This window comes from Eptesicus fuscus, chromosome 10 (genome assembly GCF_027574615.1).
Source record: "Eptesicus fuscus isolate TK198812 chromosome 10, DD_ASM_mEF_20220401, whole genome shotgun sequence".
Classification (NCBI taxonomy): Eukaryota; Metazoa; Chordata; class Mammalia; order Chiroptera; family Vespertilionidae; genus Eptesicus; species Eptesicus fuscus.
The window spans coordinates 863,926-880,854 of NC_072482.1; the positions used below are offsets into that span (position 1 = coordinate 863,926).

General features: G+C 58.8%; 2 protein-coding genes across 5 annotated transcripts; one reads left to right on the forward strand and one right to left on the reverse strand.

Moving 5' to 3' along the window:
• Positions 1-1,708: 1,708 nt before the first annotated feature.
• On the reverse strand, positions 1,709-10,550 carry GNL1 (G protein nucleolar 1 (putative)). Its single transcript, XM_008157393.3, has 12 exons — positions 9,997-10,550; positions 9,472-9,637; positions 9,036-9,172; positions 8,748-8,899; positions 8,561-8,632; positions 7,705-7,912; positions 7,463-7,558; positions 6,923-7,117; positions 3,523-3,701; positions 3,293-3,455; positions 2,953-3,093; positions 1,709-2,605 (listed from the first exon to the last, which is right to left on the reverse strand). Exons 1-12 carry the CDS (start codon positions 10,067-10,069, stop codon positions 2,358-2,360), a joined length of 1,830 nt encoding a protein of 609 aa, XP_008155615.2. The 5' UTR covers positions 10,070-10,550; the 3' UTR covers positions 1,709-2,357.
• A 112-nt stretch (positions 10,551-10,662) lies between these two features.
• On the forward strand, positions 10,663-15,728 carry PRR3 (proline rich 3). Of its 4 annotated transcripts, none has more exons than XM_054721770.1 (5): positions 10,663-10,910; positions 11,362-11,424; positions 14,115-14,402; positions 14,641-14,743; positions 15,459-15,728. In XM_054721770.1, exons 1-5 carry the CDS (start codon positions 10,820-10,822, stop codon positions 15,469-15,471), a joined length of 558 nt encoding a protein of 185 aa, XP_054577745.1. In that variant the 5' UTR covers positions 10,663-10,819; the 3' UTR covers positions 15,472-15,728. The 4 variants fall into 4 exon arrangements, 3 of the variants coding, with proteins under 3 accessions (XP_054577745.1, XP_054577746.1, XP_054577744.1); XR_008557192.1 differs by having other exon boundaries at positions 10,728-10,910; positions 14,641-14,865; XM_054721771.1 differs by having other exon boundaries at positions 14,641-15,728.
• Positions 15,729-16,929: the final 1,201 nt, after the last annotated feature.

Sequence of the window (16,929 nt, forward strand, 5' to 3'; positions counted from 1 at the left end):
TGAGTCAAACCAGCTAGGGCTCAACCAATTTTTGTTGGTTGTGTCAGTGATGATAAGAATGAGGAACTACCCTGGACCACACATGCCACTTTGTCTCAGCAGCGGGACTAGAGCTAGGTCTGGAAAGAGAAGTTTGGAAGGAGCTTGCTCCAAGTCCAAATGGAATCCCAGCATAAAGGAGATGGCCTGGCTTCTCTGTCAAGAGTGGTCAGAAGCTGTGGAAGTACCAGAACCCCAGACCTCCCTGGTCAAGTCTCCCCACAGTGGACGTGACACAGGCAGAGTGGGTCTGGGGACAGGCTCTGGGCATTCGCAGTGGAGGAGTGCGAGGCCCCCCACGCTTTTGTCCCTTTTAGTAAGTTTCCACTTCAACCTCAGGCGCCGGGATTGGGGTGCGACTTACCGCCCCCGCCCAGACCCGCCTGTGCTAAGGTGGCTATTTTCCTAGAGCTCCTTTCCCAGGTCTGAGTGGGAGTGGCAGGGGCTCAGGATGAACCATGCAGCCAGGCCCTCAGGGAGGTTAGTTCCCGCTTCCAGATTTCACCACTAAAACGCCCCTCCTCAGCTCTCCTGCAGCTCCAGGCCTCAGACCTTCGTCCCACCCGGCTCTCCGTGCCTGCTGACACGCATGAGACGGCAGAAGGCGAAGCCGCTGAAGAGACCCCTTTCCCCATGTTTTGAGATGACCTCCAGCAGCGGAGGCCTTCCCAGAGCCTCCGAGACCCTGAGGAAGCTGAGCTGGGACCCCTTGGTTCCATCGGAGGCCCAGCTCTGAGGTTGAAGAGCCCCAAATGGAAGCCAGGTAGGTTTCCCCTCGGCCTGGGATTTTCTGACCGCACTTTGGGCAGCCTCCAAGCACGGTCACCCTCACCCTATTTCAAGTTGGCTCTGCAGCACCAACTCCAGGACTTACACCGTTAATGGGACCAATGAAGGGCGGAGCTTGAGGGACTGTGTGGCCCCAACACCTCAGCCTCTTTTTTTTTTTTTTTTACAGAGAGGAAGGGAGAGGGAGAGAGAGCTAGAAACATCGATGAGAGAGAAACATCGATCAGCTGCCTCCTGCACACCCCCCTCTGGGGATGTGCCCGCAACCAAGGTACATGCCCTTGACCGGAATCGAACCCGGGACCCTTTCAGTCCGCAGGCTGACGCTCTATCCACTGAGCCAAACCGGTTTCGGCACCTCAGCCTCTTTTGCTCCATTGCTGCCCGGTGACCAAGACCCTAAATGGGGTGCTTGAGTGGAAAAGGGAACCTGGCACAGCCCCTTATCCACACCCCTACCTAATGGCTGACCTGGCAAACGGCACTTTTGCTACAACCCAACCCAGATAACACTATGCCACCAATGAAACAACCCATTCACCCTTTCCAAAAGTGAAATCTCCAAGTCCAGCTGCTTGCTTGACAAGGGAGACGTACAGCAAAGCCTTCCGGCCCGGACTCAGCAGAGCCGGCAGCTGCTGGGATGCACAGGCCCGTCAGACAGCTCACCCCGCGCTGCGCACCGCGGCTGCACCCCAACCAGGGAGATGGGGCTCAGGAGGCTCGCCGGTGCCCCGCTCTCTGAACCCCCTTCATCCTCAGTGCATACGGGCTTCTGAAAAATGAAACTTAAAAACACTGCACTGAAAAGGTGGGTCCGCTCAAATCACCAATGTGCACGCTATTTGTTTTCCAGTAATTAAGACTCTACTTGGACACATTTAATCAACATTTTCACAAGCATTTAGTCTTAACTAAGTATTTTCATCAACAGGAAGTTCTAGAATCATACTGTATGAGCCCCAGGAATTTGGAGAACACTGCACACCCCTCTTAATCCAGAAACGTGGACGCCTGAGCACGGTCTTGCTCGGCCAGGCCGCAAATTCCAGGCAGGCCCATCTGTGCGTTCCCCGCCGGGGCGCTCCGTCAATCCTCGCGGGATTGGAGTAAATCCTGTACGTTCTCACTTGGAGACATCAGTAGTGACACTTCTTCCTGCTGCTCTCCCAGAAGCTCCTGGTAGAACCCAGGTCCGGCAGCAGGGCACACAGGCTGCTGCTCCCACCTGAGGAGTGACACCCCCTGAAGTGCGGGCCTCAGACCGGCCGCGGAGCCCGCGCTCCCCGGGGGCCATGGCATTCCTGAGGTGCGTGGCAGTGGCGTCAGACCCACTGACTTGACTCCTAAGAGAACTTTCCTTCGCGGAGAGAAGCCTCCCACCGCTGTCCGTCTCGGGCAGTGCGCCCACCTGAGGCCAGCTGGGGAAAGGCTACAAAGCAGACAATCTTTATTCACAGCTGGGGGGGCAGAGGGGACACCCCGGGTCAGTCCAAAAGCAGACACTGGGAGGGAGACGCACGCCTGGCTCAGCACTCGTCCTCCCCCAGCATGGTGTAAGGGTTTCGAGAGGCCAGGCTGGACACTGGAGCTGAGGTTGGGGTGTCCTCATCCCCTTCCCCCTCCTCATCGGCATCCCGGTCCTCCTCTCCCTCCTCCTCACAGGAGCTGCTCAGCTCTTCCTCCTCCTCCTCCTCTTCCTCCTCATCACCTGCCGGCCCCACCCTACCCTGCAGAACCACCAGCTCCGTGGTCTCTGGATGGGACTCCCAGGTGCCTGCAGAACCAGAACCAGAAAGAACAGAGGGGAGTTTTCAACAAGGGGCTAAAGCCAGAGGACGACGGGGAAGAGGCAAAGACTAAGAACAAGAATGTCCGTAGCTGCTGGCATGCATGCACCCATCCATCCCGCCTCCCATGTGCTGGGCGCTGCACAGCTCTGCACACGTTAACTCCAGTTTTGGGCACCACTTTGCTGGGGGCACCTGGCACCCTGGTTTTGCAGATGAGAGCACGGCCTCAGACAGTAACGCAGTTGGCCGACAGGTGCAGACCCAGGCGTGCCCCGGCGTGTGCCACCAGCCCCCGTGCCTACACTACAGCGGGCGGGGCACCAGCAGCGACCTTTCTGCTCCAGGTAGCCCGGCGGGTGGAAGCACAGGCGGAGGCGGCCGTCCAGCGCCAGCCTCAGGAGGCTGTTGGCCGCTCGGTACACGTCGTTCCGCGCCGCCTTCGCGGTCTTGTAGCCACGTTTCTCCGCCCAGGCTGAAGGGAGAAGAGAGCGGTGGGGAGGGAAGCTCATGACCCCACTGCCTAACAGATCTTTCCAGTTTCCCCCAGAATATGCCAAGCCAGAGCTCTGGCTGCCCCTGTGACACCAGTCTGGGGTGGCCAGTAGCCGAGGAGGGGAGAGGGGACAGGGCCAGGCAAAAGGCAGGGGAGGAGCCAGGCCCGCGGAACCCACCTTCACAGATGTCCCAGGCACACCAGGGGTGCTCGGCAGCGGGGTCCTCGGCCTCCGGGTGGCGCAGGTGGAGCAGGGCCTGCACAGGGACCCGGGCGGCCAGGTAGCCCACGGCAGTGTAGGGCTCCTGGATCTGGGCGATGGGGTAGATCCCTGCCAGAACCTGCGGGAACACGAGCCTCAGCACGGGCCTGGATCTCCCGCCTCCCGCGCCCCCTCTGCCCTCCTACCTGCAGCTGCCTGGGCAGAAGGGAGGGGAAGATGAGGCCGGGGCAGTCACAGAGCTTCACGGAGGGAGTCAGAAAGTAGGTCTGAAAGTACCGCGTGTGGCCCGGGGTTCTGGAGACACTCACGACCTTCCGCCCCACCAGCCCGTTGATCAGTGAGGACTTTCCCACGTTGGGGAAACCTGAGGAAAGCAGGCAAGGTAGCGCCCGGTAGTGCCTTCCCCTGCGGCGGGCGGCCGGGCGCTGCCGGGAGAGCTGGAAGGGACAGGCTCAGGCAGGCAGGGAGCCGTCAGGGCTGCCAGGGCGATCCCGCCCTCCATCCCTGGCTTCGTGACCGCAAGGCCACCCCCACCTCAGAGCGGCCAAGACTGCAGGACAAGCACGAGGGCGCCGGGCGCTGCGGGCAGATCGCCTCCCCCAGAAGCCCGCAGCGGGCTCCCCGGCCACCTCAGTGCCTGCACAGCCCTGCTCGGCACGCTGGCCTCAGTGCCGATGTCCCTTCCGGAGGCCGTTTCCTACACCCCCTCAGCCCCCAACCCCGTGGCCACAGCCTGGAGCCGGTCACTTCAAGCCCTCAGCGGCCAGCCCCCCTCTCCGACCGGACCCCATCTTTCCAGGTCACCCATCCTGACTCCTCCATCTCATTCTCACCCCGACTCAAGCACGGGAAAACGTTCCACCCCACTCATGTCCTCACGTCCTCTTGCCCAACTCCGACCCCATGATCCCACTCACCGCCTGTCCCTGTCCAGACCTGATCCCTGGTCCCGCTCTCCCCTCCACCTTACTCCCCCGGCAGAACCCCAGTCCTGTCAAATGCACTGCCCACTCAGCACCTGCTGCCGCAGCTGCGCCGCCTCCACCAGGGGCGCTCCTTTCCGCGGAGGGAGGCACAAACCACCCTCCGCTGGCTGCACCCACAGCCATTTCTCTGCCCCTTTACGGTGAGACTCCTTCAAAGACTGGTCTCCTTTGGTCACGTCCTCCTCATGGCTATAAGCTGTACCACGCACTCATCTCTTTCTCTGTCTGTCTGTCTGTCTGTCTGTCTGTCTCTCTCTCTCTGTCTCTCTCTACCCCCTCTGAGCCCCAAGGCCCTTCATTTGCTTCTGTAACTTGTTTCCTGAGGCCATTTCTTCTACGGCTCCCTCCTTCTACCTCTGTGACTTTCTCAGTAAACCTCCTCTTATACTTTGAAAAAAACTGTAACAAACAAGCTGGTTTGGTTCAGTGGATAGAGTGCTGGCCTGTGGACTGAGGGTCCTGGGTTCGATTCTGGTCAAGGGCACATGCCCAGGTTGTAGGTTTGATCCCCACTAGGGGGTGTGCAGGGAGCGGCCGATCAATGATTCTCTCTCATCATTGATGTTTCTCTCTCTCTCTCTCTCTCTCTCTCCCTCTCCCTCTTTGAAATCAATAAAAATATATTTTTTAAAAAGAAAAAAACTAACGTACACAAAAATGTGTAAAATATAAATGTAACAGATGAACCCACCACCCTTCTGGCCAGGAGTATGGCGCTCGCCCCGGAGCCCAGCCCCTCCGACCACAGCCCTGTGCCCGCGTGAGCCTGACCAGCCTGCCTTCCTGTCAAGGTGACGACCTGTGTACCCCTGAACCATGCAGTTCAGTTTCAGCTTTTCAACTTGACACAAATGGACGCCTGAACATGAGACTCTGCCTGGCTCCGCCATGCCACTCTTCGTCCTCCCGCTGGCCGCCCAGCAGGCTTTCCCTCCTCCCCTCACTGAAACCACCCGTTCACGCGCCAGGTCACTGGGCAGGTCTCTGCTCTCCTCTCACTTGACTTAGCAACCCGGGGCACAGCGAGCCCTCCTTTCCTCTCCAACACACGGCTCATTTGACACGGGGCCTCCCTGCTCCTCCTCCGCCCACCTCTGCACCCATCACTTCTCCCACATCTCACCCACCCAGGACTCTACGTACCAGGCATACCCACCCGTGGCTCCCAAACTTAAATCTCTCCCAAATCCAAATCTCGTCCTCTTCCCTAGACTCCAGGCTCGCATACCCACTACCTATTCAACATTTCCACTAGGGATACGTTTTTAATCTCAAAATTAATGTCTGAATCCCGTCCCTCTGCAGCCCCCCCAGTCTGCTCCTCTCCCACCTTCCTGCCTCGGTACTCCCGGCGGCTCAGGACAACACCTGGAGCCCACGGCGCCACCTCGCGGTGCCTCTGCCCACACTTATGACCCAGGCAGCTCCTGCGCACAGCCGCCGTTTCTCATCAGACTGGGAATAAACCCAGTGCCTTCTCTTAGCCAGTCCTTCATGATGTGGCCCACCTTCCTGGCTTCACGGCTCGTCCCCTGGCTGGCCCCAAGTCAGCAAGCTCATGCCCACCGCAGGCCCCCTCGCTTGCCCCGGGCCTGGAAGGCCCCTCCCACTCCACAGCCGCTCCTCCATCAGCCTGGGCTCTCCTTGGAGCCTCCCGGGCCTCCTCTTTCAGGCGCTCTCTATCCCTTTCCTTGTCCCTAAATACCACCTTTCAGGTGACTGCTCGATGTATTCACTAGAAACAAGCTCCGTGAAGGGAGGGGTGTTTCTGCCATTTCCACGCAGCACCCTGCGCCAGCCCCTGGCACCTCACGCTCAGGAGCGGACGAATGAACGGAGCTGAGGGGAATCCAAACTCAGGGCTGCCTGTGTCCCAGCCGCGGCCGCCCTGCCACCCCTCCAATACAGGCAAGTCCGTGCCCAGGCCCGAGAGAGGGCACAGGGCCTCGGGGGGAGCCAGGGCAGGGCCTGGAAAGGAGCCGTCTGTCGGAGGCGGCAGGCCGTCAGCAGTGGGGAGGCTTCCCCAAGACAAACCGGAGACTAACAGGAAGGTGGGGGCACTGCATGGAGCCAACTGGGCAACCCCTGACTTCTAGGCCGGGCCCTGGGCCTGCTCAGACACTCCGCAGTCCCCACCACGAGCAGACAAATCTCTGCACTACGGGGAGTCTCCGGACAATAGACCTCGCGGCTTAAGATGCAGGAAGGAACCAACATTTGCTAAGCTCCTACTATGGACTAGTTAACCACAACTGAACAGGTCACTCACACAGGTCACTCAGAACAGTGCCCGGAGGCAGGAAGACCAGACACGTGCCACAGTCTAACAATTCTTCTTATCTCCACACCCGTCAGGCTCTCTCTGGACTCCTCCCTGCACTCCTCACATCTGCTCTCTGACTTGGGTATCACTGCCATCATTTGAAAAACCAAAGCACCTAAGACGCGGGGTGAGTGAATCCTTGCTCGAGGCCTGTAGCCACTGAGAAGAGGTGGAACTTCACGCCGGCGGCCTCCAGAGACCCGGGAGCCCAGGGACCCGCCGCTCCCCTCCTTTCCGGGTGTCCAGCCCACCCTGCGCAGGCCGCCACTTCCTCACCCACGCAGCCGATGGTCACCACCCCGTCCTTGTAGCGCTCTTGGGTGGGGCCGGCTGGCTCCATGGCCGAGTCAGTCTGCTGCTCCACCAGGACCGCGGGCCCGTCATCCTCTTCTTCCTCCTCCCCCGAGGCACTGCCCCAGGCGGCCCCAGCCACGTCGCGGGCAATCTTCTCCCGCCAGCTGCTCAAGTCCACTGCTCAGGAAGAAGATGAAGAGGGCCCTCCCTAGGGCCGCCGTCCACGATGGCACGACGGGGCACAGCCGGGTAACTGATGCCCTCGAGCTGGACAGTGACAGGCTGCACAGCCCGACCCTCCCGGCCTGCACTGACCTCACCCTGGAGTCAGGTGCATCTCTCTGTCCAGTTTCCTGAAAGCCCCGGGAAGCCCGGAGGCAGTGACGCGCGGGCTCCTGCCTACCTGCCGCCTCTCTGGCCCCAAGGCCCTCTCCACCCTCCCTGGGCCCCCACCACGTCCACATACGGGGCTGGCTTCAGGCAAGGTGAGCCAGTGACTCCGGGCCTTGGGTCTCCACAAACCTTTCCCCGCCGTGATGGCTTCACAGGCTCTCAGCAGCTGCTCCGGCCCCAGGGCCCGCGCCCATCCTCTCCCCCGCCTCCGGCTCTTCTTCAGCACTGAGACCCAAGGGTACAACAGGGTCGGCACATCCCCCTCTGCCCCCATCCTCAGGTCCAAAACCAGGCACCCCTGTCAACAAGCCTCCCTGTTCTCCTGTCCCCTGCCACCCCCTTCCCTGCTGCCCTCCTCACCACCCACTCACCGCCGCTCTGATCCTGTGGGATGCGAGGGTCCCGAGGGAAAGAGGTGAAAAGGACAATGTGGAGCTGGGGAAAGTGTTGGTGGAAATAATGCTTCCAGGCAACCACCAGAGCCGGCGGGGCCAGATCCACCTTGTTCAGCACCAGCACCAGGGCCAGCCCAAGCTCTCCAGTCACATACTCATACAGTGCCGGCGGGAAATTCACCACCTGGGACAGGGTGGGTAAGAGGACGAGCAATGAGAGGTCAGCCCAAAGCTCTCTGCCTCCAGCAGACACAGCTTGAGACAAGACCCAGTGGTAGCGGGTTCTGGGACAAAGGGCGAATCAGCCACACCGAACTATGAAGACAAAACCGGCCAAGTGCCACCTGTGCGCTGCCTGTGTGGGAGTGCGTGTACAGGCCGCTACGGCCTCCGCCCCGAGTCCCCCCGGCCTCCCTCTCCCACTGCAGGGCCACAGCGAGGGGGCGGCACAGGCTCACACAGGCCGTCCAGCAGAGCCCAGGGCCTTAGCCACCACCCAGCATTCCAGGTGAGTCCTGCGCTCACTGAGGGGCAGGGCACGGGAGCCCCCAGCTGCCTCATGGCACCCGGGGTCTCCACTCTGGGACTTTCTACTGGCTTAGCTCTGCTGGGCTGGGAAACAGGGTAGACAGGTTTTCATCAAAGGGATGACGGAGAGGAGTGGGTTGGCCAGGGAGGAGGGACAGGCTGTGGCCCCGGTGAATAAAGAACGGAGTCCCTGACACCCGGCAGGAGACTGCAAAGGAAGGGCACCGTCTCCCAGCGCCTGCCTCTGCCGGCCCCACGCGGCCCTCCTCCTCCTCGCACTTGCCCAGCTCCCGCCAGTACTCACTGGATGCCGGACATCAGTGATGAGCAGGACGATGTCAGACATCTCTAACACTCGCCACAGCTGCCTCCACGTCTGAAAAAGAAAGTCAATGGAAAAGGATCTGAGCCTGGAGTCCCTCTCCTGCCTGACCCCTGACCAGTTCACCCTTCGTCGCTACGCCCCACTCCCGTCCCCGCTCCAGTCACACCTCCAGATTGTGCTCGAAGTAGCTGAGCTTCTCTGAGGTGTACGCCCCATGAATCTTCCCCAGATACTCCTGGAAGCTCCGCTCCTCCTGGCTCATTAGTTGCTCCTTGGACATCTCGTAGCGCCAAGGGGGGCGCCGCGGGAAGTCCAGCACTGCAAAATCAAGGAAAACCCAAGCAAGTGCGAGGAGAGTTTCAGGTGTACCCCAGACCCTCCTTCCCCAGCCCGCTCCCCGTCTCCCACCCCCCAGCCCAGGGCCTTCCGCCACAGCTCGCCGAGCTCCCCGCACCGGAGCCAGGCTGGTAGACCTCCTGGATGTCCAGCTCCAGCATCTCGGCGCTGACGGGCTGCAGCACTTGCTCCCGGGCGGCTCTCTTCCTCCTCTCCACCTCCTCCCGGCTGTCCCGTTCAAAATGCAGGCGGTATCTACACAGAGACCACGGCCCACGGCAACCCTGCGGTCACACACGCCACTCCAGTGCAGACGACTTCGCTAAGCTCTCCCGAGGCTGTCTGCCTCCTCCCCGAGAGGCCTTGCCCAGGTCCCCCTCTCACGCAATATCCTCACCCTCTAAGCCCGGCTCCTTCCAGCCCTGCGGAAGGGAACGTGGCGGGCCAGGGGACCCGGGCAGCCCAGCCCCACCACCTCCAGGGTCCAGCCTCCGCCGGGCCAGCTTTCCCCCCCGTGCTCTGACTTCCTGGGAGGCGGGAAGGCCCAGTCTCACCGATTTGGGTCAAAGCCTCGCGGGCCCAGCCCCTGGGGAGGCTGCTGATTGAGCCGACGGATCTGATGGGTCACAGACTCGCCGTCCGAAGTGTCGGTCTGCTCCTCCCGCCGCTCCCGGCTGCCGCTGCGGCTGTTGGAACTGGACCGCAGCCCATCTTGAAGCCCTGCGGGAGGAGCCGGTGACGCCGGGGCCCAACGATCCCCTCCCTGGTCGTCCCGGCTCCCGTCACCCCCCCTCACTTCTTGGGCGGCCCGCCCCCCCAGCCACCCAGCTCCGGACCCTCCCGGAGGAGCCAGGGGTCCCTCCTCCAGGCTTCGGGGACGGCGCCCGTTCCAGCAGGAGGGAGGGGTGCCTCCGCCCACTCTCCCTCCTTCCGCACCCTTTTCACGGAGGGCGCTGGCGAAGGCATCCGCTCCGCAGTCCCCGCGCGTGGCGTGCGCCCCCACCCGCTCCCACGCCCCAGGGGCGGCGGGCACACCCTCCTCCCAGAGTGCGGAGCCCGCGCCCCGCCCCCGCACCCACCTCGCTTCCGCTCCCGCTTGTCCTGCAACTGCTTCTTCTTCTGCTTCACGCTGAAGGGCTTCTTCCTCGGCATGGCCCGGACCGCCCCGGGCCGCCCTCCGCCCCGCTCCCCCGCCTCAACCGACGCCCCTCCCGGGGCGGCCAGGCCGCGGGCCCGGGGCCCTCGAAGGGGCGGGGCCGGGCGGTGACGTCGGCGGGCGGTGCGCCCCGCAGCCGGGCTGGCGGGAGCGAGGCGCGAAGGTGTGGGGGTCCCCGCACGTGGGAGGCCGCGGCACCGAGAGGGCGCGGCGGCGGCGAGGAGGCGGCGCGCGTGGGAGGCTCGCTCCCTTCGTCACGGGCGCTACCACCGCGCGCTCGGAAGGGGGACCGCTCGGCCGCACCGCCTGGCCTGTCACCGCGGGCGAGGGCGGGCGCCCCGCCGGACCCCGGTTCCCGGCGGAGGGGGAGGGGGAGCCGGTCCACGGGTCCTCAGCGCCGGCGAGGAGGGAAACCCGGGGACCAGCTGGGGACGGAGGTCAGAGGTCACGCAGTGGTTCCTCGGGTGTTACCATAGCAACCGGGGCCGGATGTGGCGACCTTCGGGTGCGACAGCCCTCGGCCCAGCGGAGAGCCCGCGGCCGCGCGGAGAGCGGGGGGCGTCCTGCGGGGCAGGAGGCCTGGCCTTCGCGGGCGCAGCGGGGGCGGCGGCGCGGGGCGGGTGACGCGAGAAACCGCACAAAGGCTCCCGCAGCCTCCCGGAAACTCCACGGGGCGCCTCTGCCCCGCCGTCGCCCCGGAAGCGGAAACAGAAGCACGCGCTCCCGGCCCCGCCGCCGCCGCCACGATGCCGAAACGGAAGAAGCAGACTCCGCTGCAGCCGCCGCGCCAGGTGCCCGAGCGGGAGGCTGGGGACGAAGGCGACGGGCGGCCTGCGGGTGAGGAGCCGGGAGCGGGGCGGGCGGCGGGCGGGCGCGGCGGGGCCCCGAGGGAGTGCTCCGCCGGGACCCCTCGGCTCCGGCCCTCGACCTTCCTGCGGGCCGGGGAGAGGCGGCCGGAGAGGGGCAGGGTGCGGTGACGGGGGGCCGTCTGTGGCCGGACGCCGGCGTGCGGGCGAGGCTAGCTCCGGGCGGGCAGATGGCGGCAGCGTCTGGCTGGGGAGGAGAAAGCCAGGTCTCCCTTCCGCTTTGGCCCCCTTGGACGAGTCTCCCCTTTTTGTGGATCCCGGAAACTTTCGCAGAGGAAAGAGCGAATAGACGGGGTGAAAACTCCGCTACGAATTACCTAGTTTTACTGGTTGGATTAAAAAATGAGCAATACAACCAAAACGTAACAGGATTGTCAGTCCCTTAGTTCGTTATAATGACCAACTTTTGTGTCTGCTCTCAGGACCGCCCAGCCTTCTGGGCCCTCCCCCCATGGCCAATGGAAAGCCTGGTGACCCCAAGTCAGGTGAGGAGGAACGGGCCCCAATCCTTTGGTAGGTTCTGGAGAAGGGAGCAAGGGAGGGACTAAAACCCAGGAAGGTTTTTAAATCAAAAGATCGGGATCCGGTACCTAAGTGAAGAGATTTTGTGTATTCCCGGATTGGAAAACTCAAATATTATAGATTCCATGCATTCCCAGTTATACTACCCTTGTTTTGTTTTTGTTTTTTTGGTGGAAATAAGAATTCTGCATTACTGTATGGAAATGCAAAGGATCGAGGTAGAGATTGCAAAGCCAGTCTGGAGGTGGGAGGGCGCGCTGCACAGCAGGCTTGCTCTACAGCTAGTTATGTAGTGTTGGCGCCAGGACCGGCGAGGAAGTCAACAGAACAGCATCGGGTCCCCTGTCGGCCCCCGCACATTTGGACACTTCCTTTATGATGAAGATGGAACTGAAATAGTGGTCTTTTTAGCAAATGATGCTGGATTAATTGGATACCCAAGGGGAAGATGAAATTTGACCTGTTCATACCACATACAAACATCAATTCCAAGTGGAATCTCGATCTAAGTGTAAAAGGTAAATAATTCTAGAAAATAAATCTATCTCATGGTCTTAGAGTAGATAAGCATTCTTACACAGAAAACACATTAACCATAAAGGAGAGCTTTGTCAACTACCACATTAGCAAATACAAACTTTCGTTAATCAAAAGACACCATTAAGAAATTAGAACAGGCCCTAGCCGGCTTGGCCTGATCCCCAGTGGGAGGTGTGCAGGAGGCAGCCGGTCAATGATTCTCTCTCATCATTGATGTTTCTATCTCTCCTTCTCCCTTCCTTTCTGAAATCAATAAAGAAATATATTTTTTTAAAAAAAGAAATTAGAACAGAAGATGCTTACAATAAATGTAACCAATAAAGAGCTCATATCCAGAATATATAAAGAACTCTTCGGGACAGCCTGTTAGAAAAGTGGGCAAAGGACTGAATAGACACCTCATTAAAACCAAAATCTAATTGGCCAAAAACGTGTGCACAATACCATCATTAGTTGACAAGTAAATGCAAGATAAAAACATGCCGCTTTGAAATTGAAATGCTAGAGTGCTTTTAGTGGGATTGTAAAGTGGTGTAGCCACTATGGAAAACAGTATGGAGATTGCTCAAAAAACTAAAAATATGCCCCGCTGGCGTGGCTCGGTGGTTGAGCCTTGACCTGTGAACCAGGAGGTATAATTCCATTCCTGGTCAAGGCACATGCCTGGGTTGCAGCTTGATCCCCCATTTGGCAGCGGGGGGGGAGGGAGGGGTGCAGGAGGCAGCCAATCGATGATTCTCTCATCATTGATGTTTCTATCTCCCTTCATCTCTGAATTAGATAAAAATATATTTTAAAACAAATTTAACCCTTTGCACTCGCTTGCTTTTTTCTCGATTCCTTTATTCTAATGTTAACCGTGTGGAGTCACATTCGACATCAGAGTGCAAAAGGTTAAAAATAGAACTACCATATGACCCAGCAATTCCACTTCTGGAAAGCAGGGTCTTGAAGAGATTTGCACACCCATGTTCATAGCACCGTCCACAACAGCCAAGAGATGGAAGCAACCCAAATGTCTGCTGACAGCTGGCTAAGAAAATGGTGCATTCATACAGGGGGCTGTTACTCAGCCCCCACAAGTGAAAATCCTGTACGAGGCTCTCGTGGATGAATCTTGAGACCATTATGCTAAATGTAATAAGCCACTCACAAAAAGACAGATACTATATTACTGCTCTGATATAAGGTGTCTGAAGCAGTTCAATTCATGGACACAAAGTAGAAAGGAGATTGCCAGTTCAGTAGCTATGGAGTTTCAGTTTTGCAAAGTGAAAAAAGTTCTGGAGATCTATTTCACAATCATGTGAATTTATGTAGCACTACTGAGATGTACACTTAAAAACAGTTAAAATGGCAGGTTTTATGTTAGATGTTTTACCACAAAAAACTTTTCACACTCAGCAGATGCCAGAAACAAAACAGATTGACAAAAACCTGGTGTTGTCAGTAACTGCTGGTGGGGGTGAAACTGGCACAGCCACTTCGGAGACAGTTTGACATCATTAAACTTGAGCATACATATCCTCTAGGGCCCAGTGATACCTCCGCTGGGCATATACTCAACAGAAATGCATACATGTTAACAAAGACGTGTAAGAATGTACATAGAGCAATTTTAGTTATAGCCCAAATTGGAACCCACCCCCATGCCCATCAGTAGAATGGACAAATTGCATGCGTGCGTGCGTGCGTGCGTGCGTGCAGTGGGATGCTGCACTGCATTGGAAACCAGCGAACTGCTGCAGGCAGCCTGGACGAATCTCACTAACGTGATGTTGAGCAAAAGGGGCCAGACACAAAAGACAGGCTGTACGATCCCACTTGGGCAAAGTTCAGAAACAGCCAGAACTTCGCTGTGGTGCCAGAAGTCAGGACAGTTCCCTTTGGGGCGGGAGGTGACTTCTGGAAGTCCTGTCCCTTCACCTGGGTTGTGGAAACACAAAAGTGTTTGGTCTTTGGTGATAATTGAGTCGTGCACTTGAAATTGGTGTATTGTGTGTGTGTGTGTGTGTGTGTGTGTGTGTAATGTACTTCAATTTTTAAAAATCAGGGCTGCTTTCTTTGGATTAAGTTGGCCATTGATCACCTTTCCGTGGTTCTCTCTGTCCAGCTCTCCGCAGAGGTCCCCCGGGACCAAGGGGACTGATGATTCCACCACTGCTGAGTCTCCCACCTCCTCCCCGGGGCAGAGGCCCAGTGTGGGGAGGCTTAGGCCCCAGGTCTCGCCCATATGGTCGAGGTTGGGGGGTCAGTGCTGAGCCTCCTTTTCCTGGACCAGACCAAGGTAGTCTCCCCAGGGGAGGCTTTCACAGAGAACAGAGACATCCTCGAAGGCTCAAAAGCTGGTCGCTTGTCAAGAATGCCTGCCCCCTCGAGGACGCAGCCCCGGTTATGGAAGGTGAGGTCACTTGCTTATGCCTATATACATTGACTCCCCATCACTCTCAGGGTGACCAGGACTCTTCCTTTGTCCTTTTGAAGTGGGAGTAGCTCTGAATTTTCCTCCCAGGAGAAAGACGACCCTTCCGGAGTGCCGGGGAAGGGTGGGGAGCAGGAGTCTGACCGCCCTCCGCTTTCCGGGACATTGGTTTGCTTCCTCACTCACATTTTAAATTGCCGTTTTCACTTGTTCACAGACAAATCTAACCGCCCAGTCTGCCGACACTTTGCCAAAAAAGGCCACTGTCGATATGAGGACCTCTGTGCCTTCTACCACCCAGGCGTCAACGGGCCTCCTCTGTGAGACTGCCTTCTGCCTTCTCAGCGGGGCTGGAGGGAGCCCGTCACCTAGCAGCCGTGTATTTCCCACCCCACCTGTCACCTCCCCCATTCGGGGTTCAGAGTTGTGTTTCATCACTGGGGTAGGTGGGCACTCTTTCTGCTGATCCGGCCTCCGGAGCCTCGCCTTCAGGCCCCCATCTCTGCTCCCTCGGCTGCCTCCTGGGTCCTCTGCCCTCGCCACTGACTGCCGAGCAGGAGACGGACTAGTTGCCGCCTCTTGTGTGTCTGTCCACCAGCCGCCCTCAAGTCCTGAGCCCGGAGCAGTGTCCCCCCCCCCCCCCCCCCCCGCTCCCCCTGTGCGAGCCCTGCCCCAGCGCTGTGCTGCTGGAGGAACCCCGGGGTGTCTGGCCTGGGTCCAGTTTGGATGACGCCGGGCCCTTCCCAAAAGGCCACTCGCCTGCTCTGGGATCCCGGGGTTCCCCCGCCGGTAGCAGGGCCGGAGATCGCTGTGCGGGACGAACGCACCCCGTAGCCGGTCTCAGTGTCCGTGGCATTTCTGTGGCTTCTCCGCACTAGAGTGTTTCTGCCCCAACAAGTGAGGCTGGGGTGCCTCTAGGCTCTCCCCACCCCAACAAGGGAGCATGGGGACTTCCCGCAAGACTGCCCTCCTGGCCCCCCGTTCTGGTGCCACATTCTCTGGGTTTGACGCGGCCCTGCCCCATTTCCTCCACAGCCGAGCTCCTTAGCCCAGTCCCTGGGAGGCCCGGGCCTCCGTGTGAATTCTGTGAATCTCCGCCTGGACAGTCCTGCCCTCGCCCCACCTCCGTCACTGCTGCTGGTTGTTTTCTGTGAAAACGGCAATGAGCAGACTCGGTCTTGAACTGGCCCTGAGGCCATGGGTCAGGAGTTGTGTGGGCAGGAGGGAGGGTGAGAGCCGTTGGAGAACTGAAAATGAATTTTGTTTCTTTTTAACGTTTTTTATATCAGTAATAAATGCAGTGGGAACAAGCCTCTTTAATCCTGTGCTGTGGCACCCCAGGTGAGGGCGGCTGTCCTGGAGACCTGTGTTCCTTGGTTCCGTGCAGTGGGCGTGGAGAAAGGCGGTGCTGAGGTTCCTTCCAGGCCGGAGGGGCCCTCAAATCCACTGGCTGCTTTAGGTTCAAGGGAAAGGTTTTGTGGGAGAAAAGCAAAGCCAGGTGTCGGGATCATTTCAAGCGTTTGCTCTACCTGTAGGTTGGGTGTTTGCGGAGTGGTAGTGACAGCGGCTTCCGGTGTCTGCAGTGCCTCTGGGCCAGGCAGTGCGCTGGCACCACAAGTCCCTGAGCTGGAAGCAGTGAGTTGGAAACCCGCAGGGGGAGACATGTTTACCAAAAAGTCACAACTACGTGCAAATTAGACCTGCTGATAGTGCTGTAAAGCAAGACATGCCCGGCTAGTGTGACTCAGTGGTTGAGCATCAACCTATGAACCAGGAGGTCACCCATGGTTCGATTCCTGGTCAGGGCACATGCCCTGGTTGTGGGTTCAGTCCCCAGTGTGGGGCGTGCAGGAGGCAGCCGACCAATGATTCTCACCATTGGTGTATCTGTCTCTCTCATTCCCTTCCTCTCTGAAATTAATAAAATGTTTTATGGGGGAAAAGAGAAGAAAGGGGGGGGCGGTATGTGATAAAGGGAAGCTTGGGAGATGACACCTGGGGCCAGCTCGGAAGGACCGCTCGGGTGAGGTGGGAGAGCAGTGCAGGCAAATTTTTAAGAAGAGACAGAAGCCTTAGACTTTCAGGCAGGTCCGCATCACAGATTAAACTGGTTTTACAAAAAGATCAGCTTGGTGTGGAGACCTGTCCCCGCTGGAGGTGGAGGTTATAGCTACTTCAGTCACCCGGTGCGTCGCAGTGGTGGCATGGGCTGGGAGTGGAGTGGAGAAGAGGACTTGGAGTAAGGTCATGATGCAAGTGTTGAGGTTTCTCGGCAGCTGTGGCTTGCATGACTAAGTGCCATGTTAAAAAGAAAGGTATTGAGGAAAGCAGCAGGGTGCCACTCACTTTTGAAATGGTTGTGTTTGAACTGCCTTTTTAAAGGGGAGATATCAAGTAGGTAGTTGAATATACAGTCTGGTATTCAGATTAAAATGAGGCATAAACCTGTTATCTGCATATAAGTGGTGGTTGAAACCCTGAGCACAGATACACTATTCACTCTGTA